At 36.5% G+C, this 16,990-nt stretch overlaps 4 protein-coding genes and 1 non-coding gene across 6 annotated transcripts; 1 reads left to right on the plus strand and 4 right to left on the minus strand.

Annotated features, from left to right (window-relative positions):
- Nucleotides 1–2,662: 2,662 nt before the first annotated feature.
- TRNAA-CGC lies at nucleotides 2,663–2,735 on the minus strand. Its single transcript has one exon. It is a non-coding gene; the product is annotated as a tRNA-Ala (tRNA).
- Nucleotides 2,736–2,999: 264 nt separating this feature from the next.
- Nucleotides 3,000–6,162, plus strand: LOC9307377 (syntaxin-132). The gene is made up of 13 exons (XM_002871261.2): nucleotides 3,000–3,403; nucleotides 3,673–3,774; nucleotides 3,854–3,910; nucleotides 4,175–4,223; nucleotides 4,406–4,494; nucleotides 4,582–4,655; nucleotides 4,815–4,857; nucleotides 4,933–4,993; nucleotides 5,083–5,108; nucleotides 5,190–5,267; nucleotides 5,376–5,456; nucleotides 5,610–5,675; nucleotides 5,808–6,162. The coding sequence occupies exons 1-13, from the start codon at nucleotides 3,386–3,388 to the stop codon at nucleotides 5,976–5,978; spliced, it is 915 nt and encodes a 304-aa protein (XP_002871307.1). The 5' UTR covers nucleotides 3,000–3,385; the 3' UTR covers nucleotides 5,979–6,162.
- A 521-nt stretch (nucleotides 6,163–6,683) lies between these two features.
- On the minus strand, nucleotides 6,684–8,302 carry LOC9307378 (isoaspartyl peptidase/L-asparaginase 1). 2 transcript variants are annotated; one of them, XM_002873293.2, is made up of 4 exons: nucleotides 8,046–8,302; nucleotides 7,665–7,898; nucleotides 7,458–7,544; nucleotides 6,684–7,349 (listed from the first exon to the last, which is right to left on the minus strand). In XM_002873293.2, the coding sequence occupies exons 1-4, from the start codon at nucleotides 8,208–8,210 to the stop codon at nucleotides 6,888–6,890; spliced, it is 948 nt and encodes a 315-aa protein (XP_002873339.1). In that variant the 5' UTR covers nucleotides 8,211–8,302; the 3' UTR covers nucleotides 6,684–6,887. The 2 variants fall into 2 exon arrangements, with proteins under 2 accessions (XP_002873339.1, XP_020877081.1); XM_021021422.1 differs by having other exon boundaries at nucleotides 7,665–7,920; nucleotides 8,046–8,130.
- An 18-nt stretch (nucleotides 8,303–8,320) lies between these two features.
- On the minus strand, nucleotides 8,321–14,071 carry LOC9309408 (uncharacterized ATP-dependent helicase YprA). Its single transcript, XM_021021420.1, has 19 exons — nucleotides 13,651–14,071; nucleotides 12,924–13,535; nucleotides 12,150–12,836; nucleotides 11,914–12,045; nucleotides 11,719–11,798; nucleotides 11,482–11,576; nucleotides 11,319–11,386; nucleotides 11,128–11,229; nucleotides 10,955–11,043; nucleotides 10,759–10,866; nucleotides 10,586–10,661; nucleotides 10,361–10,497; nucleotides 10,108–10,267; nucleotides 9,831–10,010; nucleotides 9,470–9,742; nucleotides 9,238–9,393; nucleotides 8,910–9,146; nucleotides 8,648–8,809; nucleotides 8,321–8,534 (listed from the first exon to the last, which is right to left on the minus strand). The coding sequence occupies exons 1-19, from the start codon at nucleotides 13,828–13,830 to the stop codon at nucleotides 8,508–8,510; spliced, it is 3,561 nt and encodes a 1,186-aa protein (XP_020877079.1). The 5' UTR covers nucleotides 13,831–14,071; the 3' UTR covers nucleotides 8,321–8,507.
- Nucleotides 14,072–14,250: 179 nt separating this feature from the next.
- Nucleotides 14,251–16,650, minus strand: LOC9309409 (intracellular protein transport protein USO1). Its single transcript, XM_021021421.1, has 5 exons — nucleotides 16,212–16,650; nucleotides 15,838–15,921; nucleotides 15,022–15,342; nucleotides 14,663–14,881; nucleotides 14,251–14,568 (listed from the first exon to the last, which is right to left on the minus strand). The coding sequence occupies exons 1-5, from the start codon at nucleotides 16,410–16,412 to the stop codon at nucleotides 14,416–14,418; spliced, it is 978 nt and encodes a 325-aa protein (XP_020877080.1). The 5' UTR covers nucleotides 16,413–16,650; the 3' UTR covers nucleotides 14,251–14,415.
- Between the last annotated feature and the right edge of the window lie 340 nt (nucleotides 16,651–16,990).

Genomic DNA, 16,990 nt, shown 5'->3' on the forward strand with positions numbered 1-16,990 from the left:
TAGAGTTGAAATAATATTAATATTACAAATTTTTTATATAATTTAAATATTATAAATATTTTTAAAAATATGTAATATATATTTTTTGTTATTGAATAAGAGGATATTATGTGTAAGAAATGTAGAAAATAAGAGTTTAATATTTTTATTATGGAGTCGCAAAAAAAATCTTTTATTTCTATACATGTTATTCATTTATTAATAATAAAAGAAAACAAATCCTTTAAATTAGATATTAACTAAAATAAACGCACCATAATTACTTATTAAGTAACAACCAATAAATTTCACCAAAAAATAGGTAACAACCAATAAATTCTAAACGCAGTAATTAAAGAATGAGATATTAAAAAAAAAATATCAAATAAGATATAAGAATCTTAAAATAATTGAACATCTAAATAATTTAATTGTTAGTGTCGATTTTAATGCCTTCATTAATGTGGATTTTTTTTTTTTACAGAGAAATATTTCCTAAAGATTATCACATTAATGACTTAGAAAATTAAGGAAGATATGAATTTATGATTCTCGAAATCGTATTGGTAATATCTTTAAGTAATATTTTTCAAATTTAAATAATTAATGCCAATGGCATTCATCCGTAAATAAGGTCCAACTCCAGGATTTATTTGCTAAAAGTCATTCAAAAATGTATATATAGATTATATAATAGACGCCAAATCTGATGCGAGCAAAGGTACATATTCACATGTTGTGATTGAGTTGGTAGAATATCTAATTAATTGTACCGCTACAATAAATATAAATATTATCTCTCATAGAAATTTTCATAATTACTATATGTAAAGTTTGCAATGCCTAAAATGCTATAACACAGGCCTCATTGCACGCCAAGCCCTAGCTTGTACTCATATGTCCACAACCACATGCATGTGTAGTAAAGCCGGAACACAACACATATAATATCTACGAATAGAAATATACACACACACAAATATATGTTGCATGTATATTTAGGGCTGAACATGTAAACTAATCGAACCGAATATTTATTTTTTACATTTCCGAAATCAAATCTGCCGCAAAAGCATTCTTGAACATATTGCAAGGATTTAGGACAGCTAAAACGTTTTATCCCGAAAATTCATAGTTATCAATGATTTGTTTTAGTATCTTACCGGTAATTGGATTAATGTAAAGTGAGTAGTATCATATACTCCAACCAACTACTGGCTATATAGAGATAGATTTAGGTGGTGAGTATTGCCTTATGGGGATTGGCGAATGAGAGAAGGAAAATGAGAAGAAGATGAGGCAGTTAAGACAGCAACTGAATCTACAGTCAAGTCAAGCACTGATCCCTATATATCTTCTTTTAATTATTCTTCTTTTTTCTTTTCTCTTTTGTCTCCTCTCCTTTAACTGTCCATTAATTCTCTATCTCTCTTTCTCTCACACATAATATACCATGGTAAATTCGAAAACATAAACTTTTTCTTTGATCAACAAAAAAAGAAGAAAAAGATTCTTTGTATTCTTCTTTTCTTTGTATGCGTTTTAAAATATACTCCAGACAACGTTTAAGATGATCCACTAGTTAGTGAAGGTTTGCTACTGCGTACCTTGTTTTCGTAGGCATGACCTATCACAATACATTTTTTTTTTTTCGTAAAATCTTTGAATTGCATAAGAATATTTATATCAAATTGGATATAAATGGTCCACATGACTACAAAATTTGCTTCCATCAAGGGCATGGTTCAAATTTAGGTGAGGAACAAAATAATATAGAGACAAAAAGGAATTCACACGTTGTTTCATTTTCACACAAATCACTCACTTACTTATACATCCATAGGCATGCGCAAATCCTTCTTCTTTTTCTCCCTTTTCCCCCACCTATCTTCCCTTTGTTGTTGCTACTTCTTTATCTTTACCTTATTTCACATCAATTATATACACAGTATAAAACCACTGTTATATTTTACAAATAACTAATTTCAACTTTGGACGTTTAATCTTCCATATATTTTGTAGATGAAGAACTAGTAGATGTGTAGAATTACTGCGATCAAATACTGTATCTATAGTATTACTATACGCTTTATAAGAAAAGAAAAAAATTACTATGTAGCTCAGTCGTCTAAAGGTCCAGTTGATGCAATTAGTACTGGAGTACTGGGGCTCCTACTAAAAGGATATATTTGCCTACTTGGGCGAGTCTAAAGGATCAATTGTATCTCATCATAAACAAATGGAAATCAAGATGTATGCCGAATCTTGTAACCTTGGAAATTGGCTCCATGACGTTAAAAATAAGCAAAAAAATTTATTTGAGTGATATATGAGAAAATGTCAACATTAATTCTATTCTGATTTCTGTTGTATTTCATTCTTTTTTGTTAATAAAACAATAGGTAGGGAATAGAGAGATACATTACAAATGTTCTAATAATGATCAAATCTATAAAATTAAATAGGAAGATTATCATTCATTTTTTCATCTTAACATATATCACAATTATTGTCCATTAATCATGACCATATTTATTACTACTAGTTTTTTCACTTTAATGTGTTTTGGTAAGAGATCGGACAAAATTTAAAAGCATATCGGACGTAAATGTTTCATGACTGGATGTTGAACACGTGTAAATCTTATAAGTATACACAAAAAGACTAACTGTTATTAAAAAAATGGAGGTGCGGGGAATCGAACCCCGTGCCTCTCGCATGCGAAGCGAGCGCTCTACCATATGAGCTACACCCCCTTTGTGTTATTAGCTGTCATTGACAATTTATTCATTATTAAAACTATCCGAGAATATCCGCCATTGGATCACACGGGGTCCACACGCATATAATGTCTGATATTCCGAATCGGCTGCTCACATTCCTTAGGTGTATCGGCGTTTGTGCACATGCGTCGCACATGATATCCTTCTCATGATATGAAAATGACATAAGTACCCTTTCCCTTTCTTTTTTTTCTAAAATATTTCCGGCACCTAAAGGAAAGTTGTCTTTAGCTGGACAAGGACGGCATGTCGGAAAATTCCCCGTTTTACATTACCAAACCGAACCGTTCAAGATTTGGTTTCGGTTTACATGTATTAACTGTTTGTAAAATGTATTCGATACTCGGTTCAGTTAGGTTTCGAACAATAAACCGATCGGTTTGGACAAATTAAAATCCCTAGATTACTTCAAATTCTTCTCTCCTCTCTCTCATTCTTTTGCTTGAGCCACAGATCCGTTTCTCCTCCACTTTCTCTCGATTTGTCTTCTTCACTCAGTTTCTCGCTTGTCCTTTGAAAGATCGACACTTTCCGGCGTCCTTTGTCTTCGCACTATTGAAGTCGTCTTTTTCTTCGTTCTTGGTGTGAACCGAAACTAAACTTTTATCTTTTTGCTCTACACGATGAACGATCTTCTTAAGGTGAGAGTTATTTCTTCTTTAGCTCCTTTTAGATATTTTTGTCGAGTTTGAATTGCGTTGATCATCTAATGTGGATGCTAATTTCCAAAATTGAGACTTATTTTTTGATATATGTTCTTGAGGTTTTTGTCTTACATTACTTATGTAATTCAATCATGATTGCCAACCACTGTTAATAATTCTATCTGTTTATTGGATCTCTAAAAATTTAGCTATAAGGGTTTATGTCAGTCGATACTTGTGTTAATTTTGATGACTTTTGTTTATAGGGTTCGTTTGAGCTTCCCCGAGGTCAATCTTCTAGAGAAGGGGATGTTGAACTAGGGGAACAACAAGGTGGAGATCAAGGATTAGAAGATTTCTTCAAAAAGGTAATCTAAATAGAAAGAGTGTATCTAATTGCCCCTCTACCAATTGATGTATCTAAGTGTTTCCTCTTTGTCTTCCTAGGTTCAAGTCATTGACAAACAGTATGATAAGCTAGATAAGCTTCTAAAGAAACTTCAGGTACAAACCAATGACTTTCTTACCTTACGCCTTCAATTATCTTCATGAAACGCTGTGTTATATATAGTATGAATGTGTATGTTGCATCAAAATAAGAGCGAGAACCTTCATTGCAAGTTTGTCTACAATGATTTTTGGAATTTCTTTTAAAGATTTATGATTCTGTGGCGTCTCAGTTGCTCTGTGTTATTTTTATGCGAAATCATATGTTTCAGTTGTGACTTTTCACTGTTACTAACGAGGTTGTTGTTGTAATCCCTATAGGCTTCCCATGAGGAGTCAAAAGCTGTGACCAAAGCTCCTGCCATGAAGGGTAAATTTGTTTATTTGCTACATGTTTTTGTCATGCAAATTTTTCTGGAACTAGTTTTAGCTAGTGATATCATGGAAATTAATCAGGAATTTATTGTCTAGCGTTAGGGTTAGTGTTAATGGCTTTCCATAACCTTACATATGGTTTGGTGTTTTGTGTGTTGCTCCTTATGTAATGGACAGCGATAAAGAAGACAATGGAAAAGGATGTTGATGAAGTTGGAAGTATTGCCCGTTTCATAAAGGGGAAACTCGAGGAGTTGGATAGAGAGGTAGGTTCACTGGATCTTTATCTTCTAATTTTACAGTTGTTGAATTTGTATGTTTCTTTTATATTGATACTCTTTCAAATGTTGTAGAACTTGGCAAATAGACAAAAACCTGGATGTGCAAAAGGATCTGGTGTGGATCGATCAAGAACAGCAACGACACTGTGAGCATTCTTATTTTTCAATAAGATAATTTATTCTGAGCCCTTTGCTTTTTGGGTAGGGTTCAGCTGTTTATTCATTCAAATGTTGTAGAACTTGGCAAACAGATAATGTATATATTCTTTGGTATGACCTTTATGAGCTTTCATTCTGTGCAACAGTTCCTTAAAGAAGAAGTTGAAAGACAAGATGGCCGAGTTTCAGGTAGGAAGGAAAAGATTAACTATTCAAAATTATATGGAAACTGTTATTTTAGTCTAAGATTGTGACTTGTTCTAGGTTCTACGCGAAAACATTCAACAAGAGTATCGCGATGTTGTTGATAGGCGCATTTATACCGGTATGTACGTTGATGTTATGTTATTGCTTTATTTATTCCCTTCTACTTTTTCTTCTCGCTTATTATTTTCTGTGTTTTCCTTGAATTAGTAACTGGGGAGCGGGCGGATGAAGATGTAAGTAATGTAGACTCTGAGTGTTATTATGGTCTCAGAAGTTTGAATAAAACTCATGCCTTACCGTTTCTTGTTTTTCAGACTATTGATGAATTGATTGAAACTGGAAACAGTGAACAGATCTTCCGGAAAGCGATTCAGGAGCAAGGAAGAGGACAGGTTCGAGCTTTTCCGTTTAATTGAGAAGCATATGCTTTGGACATGTTGACATTTTATTATGTGTCATATTATCCATTAATCTTGCAAAATGTTGAATATTCCTCCCAGGTAATGGACACCTTGGCGGAAATCCAAGAACGTCATGATGCTGTCAGAGACTTGGAAAAGAAACTTCTTGACTTGCAACAAGTATGTTGGATTTTATATATTCTTACACGATGAACATCTCTGAACTCGAGTTTGATGCAATCTGTTAATCAAACATTTTTTCTTCGTTTGTTAAGTCATTGTATGGATTCATTCGCGTAAAGACAGATCTAAGAGGTTCCCCTTTTCTTGCAGATATTCTTGGATATGGCAGTTTTGGTTGATGCACAAGGAGAAATGCTTGACAATATAGAATCTCAGGTAATGTAAAGTAAAGAAAGGCCATAAAAATAGAATTATAACTTCTTAAAATATATATTGACCTCAAGTGTGTAAAGTCTAACACCAAGGCACTGTAATAGTAAATAATGATGGGATTTGTGGCAAATATAGGTGTCAAGTGCAGTAGATCACGTGCAATCGGGAAATACGGCTCTTCAAAGAGCAAAGAGCTTGCAGAAGAACTCAAGAAAATGGATGTGTATTGCAATTATCATCCTCCTCATTGTGGTTGCAGTGATCGTTGTTGGTGTTCTCAAGCCTTGGAAAAACAAGAGTGCTTGAGGAAACAAAGAATGTACAAAAAAAATATCAAATCCTTATTCACGGCTTTGAGTGAGAGTGTTTTGTTCATGATGTGTGTTTTTTTTTACCAAGAAACGAACAAACCAAAATTCTATATTCTTTTAATTGGATCAAACAAACCAATTCTCTTTTGAAAGGAGGCTCTTCTGATTATTTCAATTTCTATGTTTTGCGTTGTGTACATGGCATGAAAATATATAATTTATCAATCATCTACTTCACTAATTTTGTTTTCACTCTAAGAAACAAAAAGAAACAACTTCCCCACACAATTGGAGAAGTTGCATAAAACATGTTACCAAGGAGCCAAAGTGTTTTGTATTATTGCAAAGAAAAAAAAAAGAAGCAAATATGTGTTTGTAGTTCTTGTTATAGTTGAAAACACATCAATAGAAAAGATTATTATAATATTCTGTTTAATTTGTAAATTTGAGGGAAATACAGAGAGCATGGAAAAATATTAAAATACCAACACAATTCACAAAATTTTCTAACGCTCAAAAGCTTAATGGAAATTTTTGTTGGGTCAAATATTAAACCCTTTTTTGTGATACAAACTCCTTGTTTGATAGAGGCCATATTATAGTCCACGGGACGGTGAAAACGAAAGCCCAAATAGAACCACAAACAAACGATGATTGTTGGTTTGCTTCTTTTGTCTAAATTTTCTGATCCGAAAACCCATTTCAAACCGATCAATATACTAGATTTACTTTCAACAGTTCATTTATTTTTTCGTTTAAACCGAAAATCAAACCGAATCAGAAGAACTAAGCACAATACAGTCAATACTGCAAGACTGAGGCATATAAAGCTGAAAACTGAAACTAAAGAAGAAAATTAAACAGAGTTTCTTAATAGACAAAGCCACTCTTCCGTCTAGTGATTTCAATTGTTTGGCCAGATAGCGATCTCAGAGTAACCATCTTCGGTAGCACAAGCCCTGAACATACCAGTAGTGTTAAACGGCATTGTGACTTCACCATTGGCAGAGACAGCAACGAGTCCACAGCTTCCTCTGGGAACAGATTGGTTAACAACATAAGCCGCTGCCTTGGTCAAAGACAAGCCTTTATACTCCATGAGTGCAGCCACGTCTCTAGCCACGGTTCCACGGATGATCTCTTCTCCTTTACCTGTGGCTGAGATGGCACAAAGGTGGTTAGCGTATGTTCCTGCGCCAATTACAGGCGTATCCCCAATTCTGCCAACCATTTTGTTGACATAACCGCCCGTCGATGTAGCCGAAGCTAGATTTCCAGCACCGTCCACAGCTACACATCCGACCGTTCCTATTTGGCTGTCACCACAAATGTCCGGTACTTTCGGAGTAGGGACTGTGTAATCCAACTGTTTTCAAGGAATTTAAAGAAGCACACGTTTTGATGAGGCAACAGATGATTATATCATTTCATGAACACAAACCTCAAAAAACAAGAGAGAGAATAAACATATAACCTGGACTCGATTGAATTCTTTGGCCTGCTTCAGCCTAGCAATGTTTTCAGGAGTAATGAAATGGCTAGAATCGACCGTCTCAACGCCCTAGAAAACCGAAATCCATAGAAAGCTTTACAAAGAGTATAGTTTACTAATCAATAGAAGTCAAAGGCTATATATATGGGGATGACAAAGAAAAGAGAGAAGACTCAGGATCACACTGACATGTGCTCTTGCAAAAGCTTCAGCAGCATCGAATGCAAGATATATATGAGGCGTTTTCTCCATGACGAGGCGAGTTAAAGATACCGGATTAACAACAGTGGTCAAGCCGGAGACAGCTCCACATCTTTTGGTATTACCGTCCATAATAGAAGCTTCCATTTCAACAGTGCCTTGTGTAGTTAAGACAGATCCTTTACCCGCATTGAAGTCCGGGTGGTTTTCAAGTTCACGAACCTTACAAATTTCACAGAGACCACTAGAGAGAGTTTATAGAATTCTAAAGTTGGTATTAGTTTCACAGTTTCAGTTTCGTCATCGATTATTCCAAACTCTAGTCAAAATTATCCCATAAAAAAAAAATATGGAGAAAGAGAGGCGTACGACGAGTTCGGCGACGTCCAAGGGAGGCTTGCCGGATTTGAGGGCGGAGACGCCAAGATCGAGGCAGTGTCGGAGGGCGGTCTCACGAGGGATACGTCGCTCGTCAGGGAGATCGATCGGAATATCTCCAGCGCCGCCGTGTAGCGCTATCGCCCACTCCACCATCGCCCGCCGGATAACACGTTGGCTCACTTTCCCAGACTAATTTAAAGCCTTTGAGTTTACACATCACTAGATAGATCTTCTTTTCAGATGTAAATAAAAATGATATTACCTTTACAATTAAAATTACAAGATTTTTATTAGTAATACCAAAAATATGTGTTGTTAAAATCTTCTGTTTCTTTCTTCAATTTAGCAGTTTGTCTATCAAATCTAATTTAACCTTTTGAATGAATTAGATTTACAAAAAATGAAAAAAAAAATCAGCTACTCTAGTGTAATCTTGAGAGGTCCCATGATTCAATCTTCCTTTGCCTCCAAAACGCCCTAAACGCAAATATTAGATAACAATGATCAGGCTTTAATGTCCTAAATTTTTTTTTAAAAAAAGTCTTGGTAGTAATATAGAAAAAAAGTGAGAAAGAAATCATTTTGGTTACCTGTATGATCATGATGGCTGCTTTCTTATGTAAGAGCTCATTGTAACCTCGGCAACCAAAAGTCTGAACGCACTTGGGGCAACCAGTTTCAGCTGGGCATTTGCCGCAAGACTTTAAGAGTTCACCAGCATCTTTTAGAAGCTCTGTGAAGAACGGACGGATCTGCAGAACGAAATGTTCAAGAATCACCAGCATCCATATTCAACAACTTAAAACTTGATAAATCTTGAGAATTTACTTTCACTATTTTACTTTCATTTACCTTGGCGGATATGCCAGTTCCTCCAGGATGACGATCATACAGTAAGATTCTTGCTGGGAAATAGCGTTGCTCTTGCGGATTTGGACATTCTGGAGCTATGTCTGAATAGTTGCATGTCACTTTTACTGGAACAACGTTGACAAGAGCGTGACAAGCTGCGTGTAAACCAGCACGGAATGGCAATTTTGCCGTCTCCACTGCTAGTTTTACTGACATCGGGACGTGAATCCAAACAGCCTATTATCCACAATAAAACCAGACTTAAAATCACACCGGAAACAGAAAAGACTGTATGAGTGTTGTGTGAGGCTGCATGTTTAAGAATAACCTGTGATTCGTAAGTGTAACTTGGGAGTGAAAGCTCAACATCATCAATTACTTCATTGTTTTTTCTTCGGATACGAAGAAATCCAAACCACTTTGTTGTCACTCTACATGCATGACTTTGTGGTGTTGGCTTATTACTTTGGTTCTTTTCGTAAGCCTGCAACATGAACTTGGTAATGAATTTTACACAAAGATGCACAACTATTAAACAACAGAGCCACAGTTATACTTACAGTGTCACCACCAGTTACTTTAATATCAGTGTAATCCCGAGTCCTGGTGTAGTAATCCACGTCTACTAGTTCACACAAAGCTACCTTTTCTTTTATATCCAGACTCGTGCCCAGATAGTTCCTTCCTTGGTTCATATAAATAGCTCCTTCATATACGTGGAAAAAGGCTTTGCTTTCCTCGATTTCATCGAGAAGATCTTTACTCTTTTTTTCCATGACTCTGTATCTTACTGTCTCTATGGCCCGTATAGAGACAATCTTCGTAGGCTTTTTCTGAGAAAATGTTGACCAGCAAAGGAATTTAGAGCAATGAAACTCGGTTTCGGGTTGTATTTTTCAAAGTTATTGCTCAGATATATACCTCTCGACCAATATAGTTCCATATTCTAGAAGAAGAATCACGGGATGGATCAAAACTCAAGAATCCTTCCTTCCTGAGCTCAGCAAGAGCGCCGCTTATGCCAGAACCAAAGTGCTGTTCATCATACTGTAAGCTCAACGGATGCTCAAGAGCAGCACAAGCCAAATGCTGCGAAAGGACCTACAAGAAGAAAAGTATCAAAGCAAGTCGGTATAATCTCAGCTAGAGTATTAAGTATTAACAGTTGGCATAAGAACCCAAACAGTATACTACTAACATGCTTATTTTGAGAATCAATATGGCAACACTCAATTGAGCTACCAAAGAGTTTGTCCGGAAAACTCATGTAGTATTGGTCAAGCGGACCGAGAAAGGCAACATATACAGCAAGAGAGGGCTTTTGTCGTCTTCCAGACCGGCCGGCTTGCTGCCAAAGACTGAAACTCAAAAGTGATCAGTTATTGTCAGCTGCAGCTTATAGAATTTCAGTTCTAAGAGGGAAAAGAAAAGAGCAAATCACATTGATTTACCTGGCAATACTGCCGGGAAAACCTAAATGAAGAGTTACATCGATGTGACCAACATCAATCCCCAACTCAAGTGCGTTTGTTGCAGCAATACCACAAAGCTTTCCACCGAATAAATCGCTCTCTATTTTCCTCCGATCCTGCAAAATATGGAAAACATCGATCTGGTAAAACCAATTCATCTACAAACAACACCAAAGTTCAGACTCATATATACAGAAAATGTACCTCAGCAATGTAGCCTCCACGATATGAGGTTATGGCTTCAACCAGATGAGGGGCAGTCTCAGCTAGAATTTCACGTCTGCAGCATATTTTACGGATCTTAAACTCCACATAATTTAATCATACACTCTAGCGTGAACATTTTGTTTCTATCAGCGATTAACAAGAGGACTTACGTCAAACACAGAACAAGTTCACAGAGTTTGCGAGATGGACAAAAAACAATGCAACGTAATCCATGCTGAACCATCTCTGCAAAAAGGTGTGAAACTTCAGAAGCTGGGCTGTAAAGAAATGAAATGATATTTAATGTCAGCTAAAGATTGATGACAATAAATTTTGATTTCTTGTAAGGCAAATGACTAAAAATACCCTGATGGTGTATCGGCGGCAGTAGCTCCAGATGGTTTATCTGCAGCAGCTTCACTACTACTCACGACTTTCGAACTTTCTTCAGGTTTCTGTAATACAACAGATTAAGGAAACAAAAAGTAAATAAAGTTTCCGAATTGGTTCAAAAATAAATCTAGGAAACTGAACCATACAATTGCTGGAGGAGCTGATGGATTCCACAAGACAAAAAGCTTTTCAGAGGAAGGACTTCCATCTTTTACTACCAGCTCGAGCTCAGATAGGTTTGCAAGCTCCTACACCAACAGAAAATCATGTTTTGATCCAGTGTGATAGAATTGGAGAAGCGAATATTTTATCCAGATAATCGGTAATGTAGGCCTACCATACAATGTTCTCGAGGATTAGCAGAAGTTGCAGTGCAAAATATGAAAGAAGGATTGGCACCATAAACTGGAAAGTAAGATATGTTCGGTCAATTCAAAGTCTAAATGCACGAAATTCATAATGAAGACTAAATTGGTTTGACAATGGGATCAGTACTGCACCATGAGAGCACAGGCGGCGAAGTCTTCTCAATATAAGGGCCATGTGGCAGCCAAATAGTCCTTTGTAAGTATGGGCTTCATCAATCACAACGTACCTGCAATTTTTAACTTAGACTCGACTTAATTCATGAATTATAAGGTGGCCTTGTTCCTCTTTAAACCAATTCATGTCTTGCAATGATTTAAGTGATATTAGTCAATAGTCAAGCTTAAAATGACAGGAGAAAGATGTGTTACCTAAGGTTAGATAAAATCCGGCTGAATTGTTCATGGAGAGGCAAAATTGACATATGTAACATATCAGGATTTGTGATCAGCTACATGCATAAAATCCAATAATGTTAGTTAGAGAAATATGTATTCGGGAATTCAGATGAAATTGAGTGAATGAATTACTATTCTATTGGGGAAAAAAGGCCAGTAAGAAATTACCAGTCTAGCATTACTCCTCAGCCTTGTTCTATCCTTATAAGGAGTATCACCATCGTACACACCCATTTGTATGCTTGCTTCGAATCCTTTTATCAAATCAGACAATGCTCTTAATTGATCCTGAGCTAAGGCCTATTCAAACAAACAGCAAATCTCTTTTAATTATGGCAATTTAAAAAAGTTATAAGATCTCTGGAAAAAAAAAATTCAATAGAAAAGGAGACAAGCTGAGTAACCTTGGTCGGAAATAAGTACAAGGCACAAGAATTTGTATCTTTGCACAATTCCTCAAAGACTGGCACATTATAGCAAAGAGATTTTCCACTGGAAGTCATAGTTGCAACCGAAACATTCTTCCCAGACAAGGCTGCTGAAATAGCTTCAGCCTGATGGCTATATAACGTGTTGAGTCCAATCCGTTTCAAGGCAGACTTGGTGGTTTCTGAGAGCTTATCTGACATTTCGACATAGGCAGATTTTCTAGCATTGATTACTTCAACGTGAACTACCTGTCCTTTAGATCCAATACCATTCCTGAGATGTTCAACCATCTCTGATGGTAGCAATGAATTTGTTTCACGACACAAGGTCTGGGATTTACGAGAACCAGAGGTAGGACAACTGCCTTTCCCAGCCTGTCTAGCTTCGTTTCCACCAACAGCTCTACCTTCACTGGCAAATTTAAGCATGCCCTCCAAGGAAATAGCTATTCCACTCTCACCTGTATTTTTGTTCAGTAGCGATTTGATGGAGTCCCAGAAATCAGACTTAAAGGAAGTCTCCCGTTTTTTCATGGCACTAAAGACCTTTGCAAGTGGAGTTTTCTTACGACCTGGTTTCTCATCTCTCTCCGGATAATCAGCTATAACAATAGCATTCTCATAGTTCACAGCCTCAAAGTCATCAGTGATAACCTTTACTACCTACAATGAACCATTGGCGGTTACATATAAAAACATTTTGTAACAGAACAAGTAGGTATACTTAAAGATATAGAAGAAAAAAATCACCTTGGGACATATAACTGAGAGATTCTTAACGTCTTGTATACCAACACGAACTCCAGACAATGCTAACCGGGAAAGAGATTCCTTCAAGCGGGTAATATATAACTTTTCTCCACGTGATTGAATAATAGATGAAAAAAGATTCAAAAACGTGAATGTCTCCATAGACAAATTCACCCAATCTGGACAAGAACACAAAGAGCTACTTGAATCCCATGACATCAAGCATTTTGTAGAACGTGGAGATGTCAAGCAATTCCTAGACTTTAAAACCTCAGCAAGCTTCTCTTTGTTCTGACCCTTAAATGCATCTTTACACTCAGACTCCAAATCATCATTAAAGAATCCATATGGACACGCTTCTTCATCCCGTTTTCGCTTCTCCCCAACACAATCATCCTCAGCTGTTTTAGCGTTTTCATCTTTCAAGTTTGAATATTCTCCAATCTTCTCAGAATAGGGGGAGTTTGAGGTTCTTGAACTCAAGGAAGGCTTTGATAAATCAGGTTTTGGAGTGTGTGGACGTTCCTTCTTGATAAACGGAACTAAACCCAAGATATCACCGGCATTAATAGTAATCTCAGCCACTCTAGTGCTCAATTTCAATTTCTCACCCTACAAAAGGAGAAATTCTATATTGTAGCAATACAATTTTATCCAAAAAGGGCTAATTTAGAAAACGAAACTTGAAATCAATGGCTAACGAGTGTAGTAGAATAATAAGCGTTACCTTGAACCACAGATGGTAACTGGGAGAAGAAGAAGCGGGAGGGAAAGAGGATTTTAGGGCTTTCTTAATGTCACGAATTGTCCCGTCTGAGGGAACCTGAACGGTCGTCGATTCGCCGTTACAGCTTCGGACAAAAATCGCAACAGTGTCTCCTCCGCCGCTGCGTCTCTCGTTCTCCATTACCGAATTTTACTTTTTGCTTCCATTAAGGAAGAAAGGGCTTTTATTTTTATATATAGTTTTTTAAACTTTGTTGGGCTTGGAAACGACATCGTATCGATGGGCTATGGCGCGGAATTTTTGACACAGGCCACTGATTCGGCACGTGTGAACTATATTAGATAATATCCTAAAAAGACCTTGTATTATTAAAAGGAATTCTGTCTGAGCCCAAACGATTTTGTTATCAATTAAGCCCAAGCTCATCATCCACGATTTCAAGTTGAACAACTATATGCACTTTTTCATTATTTTCTGAAAAATATGGCTGCATTAGATTCCAAAGCTGATAGATTTTATTGTTAAGGGCATCTCTAAGTAAAAACTATTAAAGAGGTTATACAATCTAGATTTTATGTTCCCAATAGATACATGCTCAAATGAAGAAACAAAAACTCGAGTTATTCATTGATTTAGGGGAAACCATAACTTTGTGTTTCTCACACAAGCTTTTCTTCTCCAATTTTTTCATGGTACGAAATCTACATACTCCTAAAACAAACCAAGGAGAGAAATATCCTATAAGAAAGTACCTGAAGGTGATTATTATGTAAAGGCCAGTGATTGCAGGTAGGCTCGAGCTTGAGCAGCCATGGCCAGAGATTCTTCATTTTCTCGTTCCTTTGCGGTAGTCACTGCTGCAACATAAGCTAATCTTGCTTCTTCAATTTTCCTCAGGTCTGTTTCATCTACATCGTCCTGTTTATAACGCATTTGCATCAACTTTTTAGATATAAACCCAAAAAAAGGGAAAAAAAAAAAAGAGATGCTCATTGTGGTTTCTTTGGCTTACAAGATATGGCAGATGATCAAATTCATATGGGGTTGCATCATAATCCCTATCTGGTTTCTTGGAATCAGTTTTCGCCAAAGTTTCGAACACCCGTGTGAACGTAGAGATGTCTCCTTGGACAGCATCTAGCTGTTCTTGAAGCTTGATTGCTCTTGTTCCTGTTGTCTTTGCTTCCCATTGAGTCTTCTCAAGGGCAGCTTGCTTGTCTGCAAGTTTGATCTAGTGAAGACAGCGAAAGCAAGCTATTAACATGTGAGGTATGTGCAGAAGTAAACTGAATATTCTCCATTTTGTTTAAAACCATATTCAAGGTAAACACAAAGGAGAGATCTGAAGACACATAAGAGAGAAAGGTTTACCTTCGTGTCCGATAATTGTAACTGCATAGACTTGATCAACATCTCCTTCTCAGCAACCAATCGATTTGTTGCTTCAAGCTTTTCTTGTATATCGTTTACCTGATTCTTTGACATCTCCATTGACTTTAAAACCTCTTCTTTCTCGAATAATTTTGTCTGCAAGTCATTCACTTGTTCTCTTAGTCTACTCAGTTCTTCCTTTTCAGCACCAGACAAAGCCGTTGCGTTTTCACCATCTTCCCTAGAATTGTTCATAACATCATCATTGCCCTCTTGGTCTCTCTTTTTTCTTCCTGGGGCTGTTTGAGAAGCATTTCTTCCCTTTGGATCAAATACATGCAAATACAAGTGAATAAGTTATCTACAGCCGAGCATTAGAAAAACCAGTCATCTTCAGATTCATTTGGTAAACGATCCAACATTTGAGAAGCATTTCTTCCCTTTGGATCAAATACATGAAATTAAAGCCCGAAACCACGCACTGAAGTTATTAAACCAAGTTTGAAGTCACCAGTGCTCCAAAAACAGAAATCCATCATTACAACAACAACAACAACAACAACATTTACTGCATATAATAATTGAAAACATCTATAATCCCTTATAAATATACAATTTTTGATTTAAGCCATAACACGAAGCTGATATCAGCTCATACCCCAAAAGGAAAAGATAACAAACTCAAATCATTATCTAAGTAAACTACCAGTGTTAACCAAGTCGAAAACGAACTTGGTTAATCATTATACCTATGCAATCAAGCAAGAGTGTATGGATAATGTTAAAATTGCCATAACAAGACGATTGGCATCTTACCCTTCTGGACAAGGATTCTTTAGAAGGCATCTTAGTGTAGATCATGGAACCACGCCGCTTAAACGAACTCCTTTCTTTGTGTTCCTAAATATTGTTCAGTGAGAAGAAAGTCATTAAATTTCGAACTAAACATGAAATCTACAATCTTATCTTCCAGAAATTTCAGATTTTTATGTCCAAATACCCATCAATTTCCCCAAATGAATCTGTCCAAAAGTTTCAAAATTGCTGCAAATTTCTCAAAATTAAGAAACCAAATCCGTCGACATCATTTCCCTGCAATCTATCACCGAATCTGCAATCCCCTCGAACCCCAGACATATTTGAGCTCTGATAACTCGACAAAACGGCCAAGAGAGTTCGAAAAGATTTACCATGTAATGCTCGATAAGGGGAACCATCTCAACGAGATCTTTTAAAAGACGACGATCTAGATTCTCATTGCCGGAGTTCGTACCGGCGGCGGATTGGTGAGGCGAGAGTCGAAGATCGTCATCGCCGGCGAGCCAGGAGCTATCATCCCCAAACCCAGAATCGCTTTGCAAATCCATGAAATGTTGCTGTTGCTCATACATCTTCACCTTTCCTCCGTATAATAGATCTGCTTCAGTGATTGGTCTTCAACACCAGAGAGTCTGAGGAGAGAGCTTTGGATTTTATTTTCTTTTAAAAAATTCGTTCATTCTTCGAGTCTGAGCTTTGGATCTCAATCTCCTTTTTTTCTCCAACGTTCATCTGAAACTACCAACTTAGAATGACCAATTTACCCTCATCTTCTTTCACTATTCTCTGGACTTACCCATGATTTTTGAATTTCTTTCCTTTTAAACCATCTTTCCTTCTTTTGTGATTCCTTAAATTTAACATTATGCTTTGTTTAAGTTTGGTAATTGAGAAATTAGAATCATGTACTGAGATTTCATTTTACATTTTTTTTTTTTTTTTTCAGTTTATAGTATTTAAAGGTAGCTTTTTCCTGATGGATTACAATAAGGGTAATATCTTAATAAGGGTTAATATCTGATCGAAAACGTTATTGGGTCGTGTTTCAATATTGGGTTTTGTTTTAAACTTCTACTATATTGTCCCGTCCGTCTTGAGCCGTTTTGGTCCCCGATTAGAGAGAGAAAAAGTTATTTTCACAAAAGTCACT

The sequence above is a fragment of the Arabidopsis lyrata genome, assembly GCF_000004255.2.
Source record: "Arabidopsis lyrata subsp. lyrata unplaced genomic scaffold ARALYscaffold_6, whole genome shotgun sequence".
In the NCBI taxonomy this organism is placed as follows: domain Eukaryota; kingdom Viridiplantae; phylum Streptophyta; class Magnoliopsida; order Brassicales; family Brassicaceae; genus Arabidopsis; species Arabidopsis lyrata.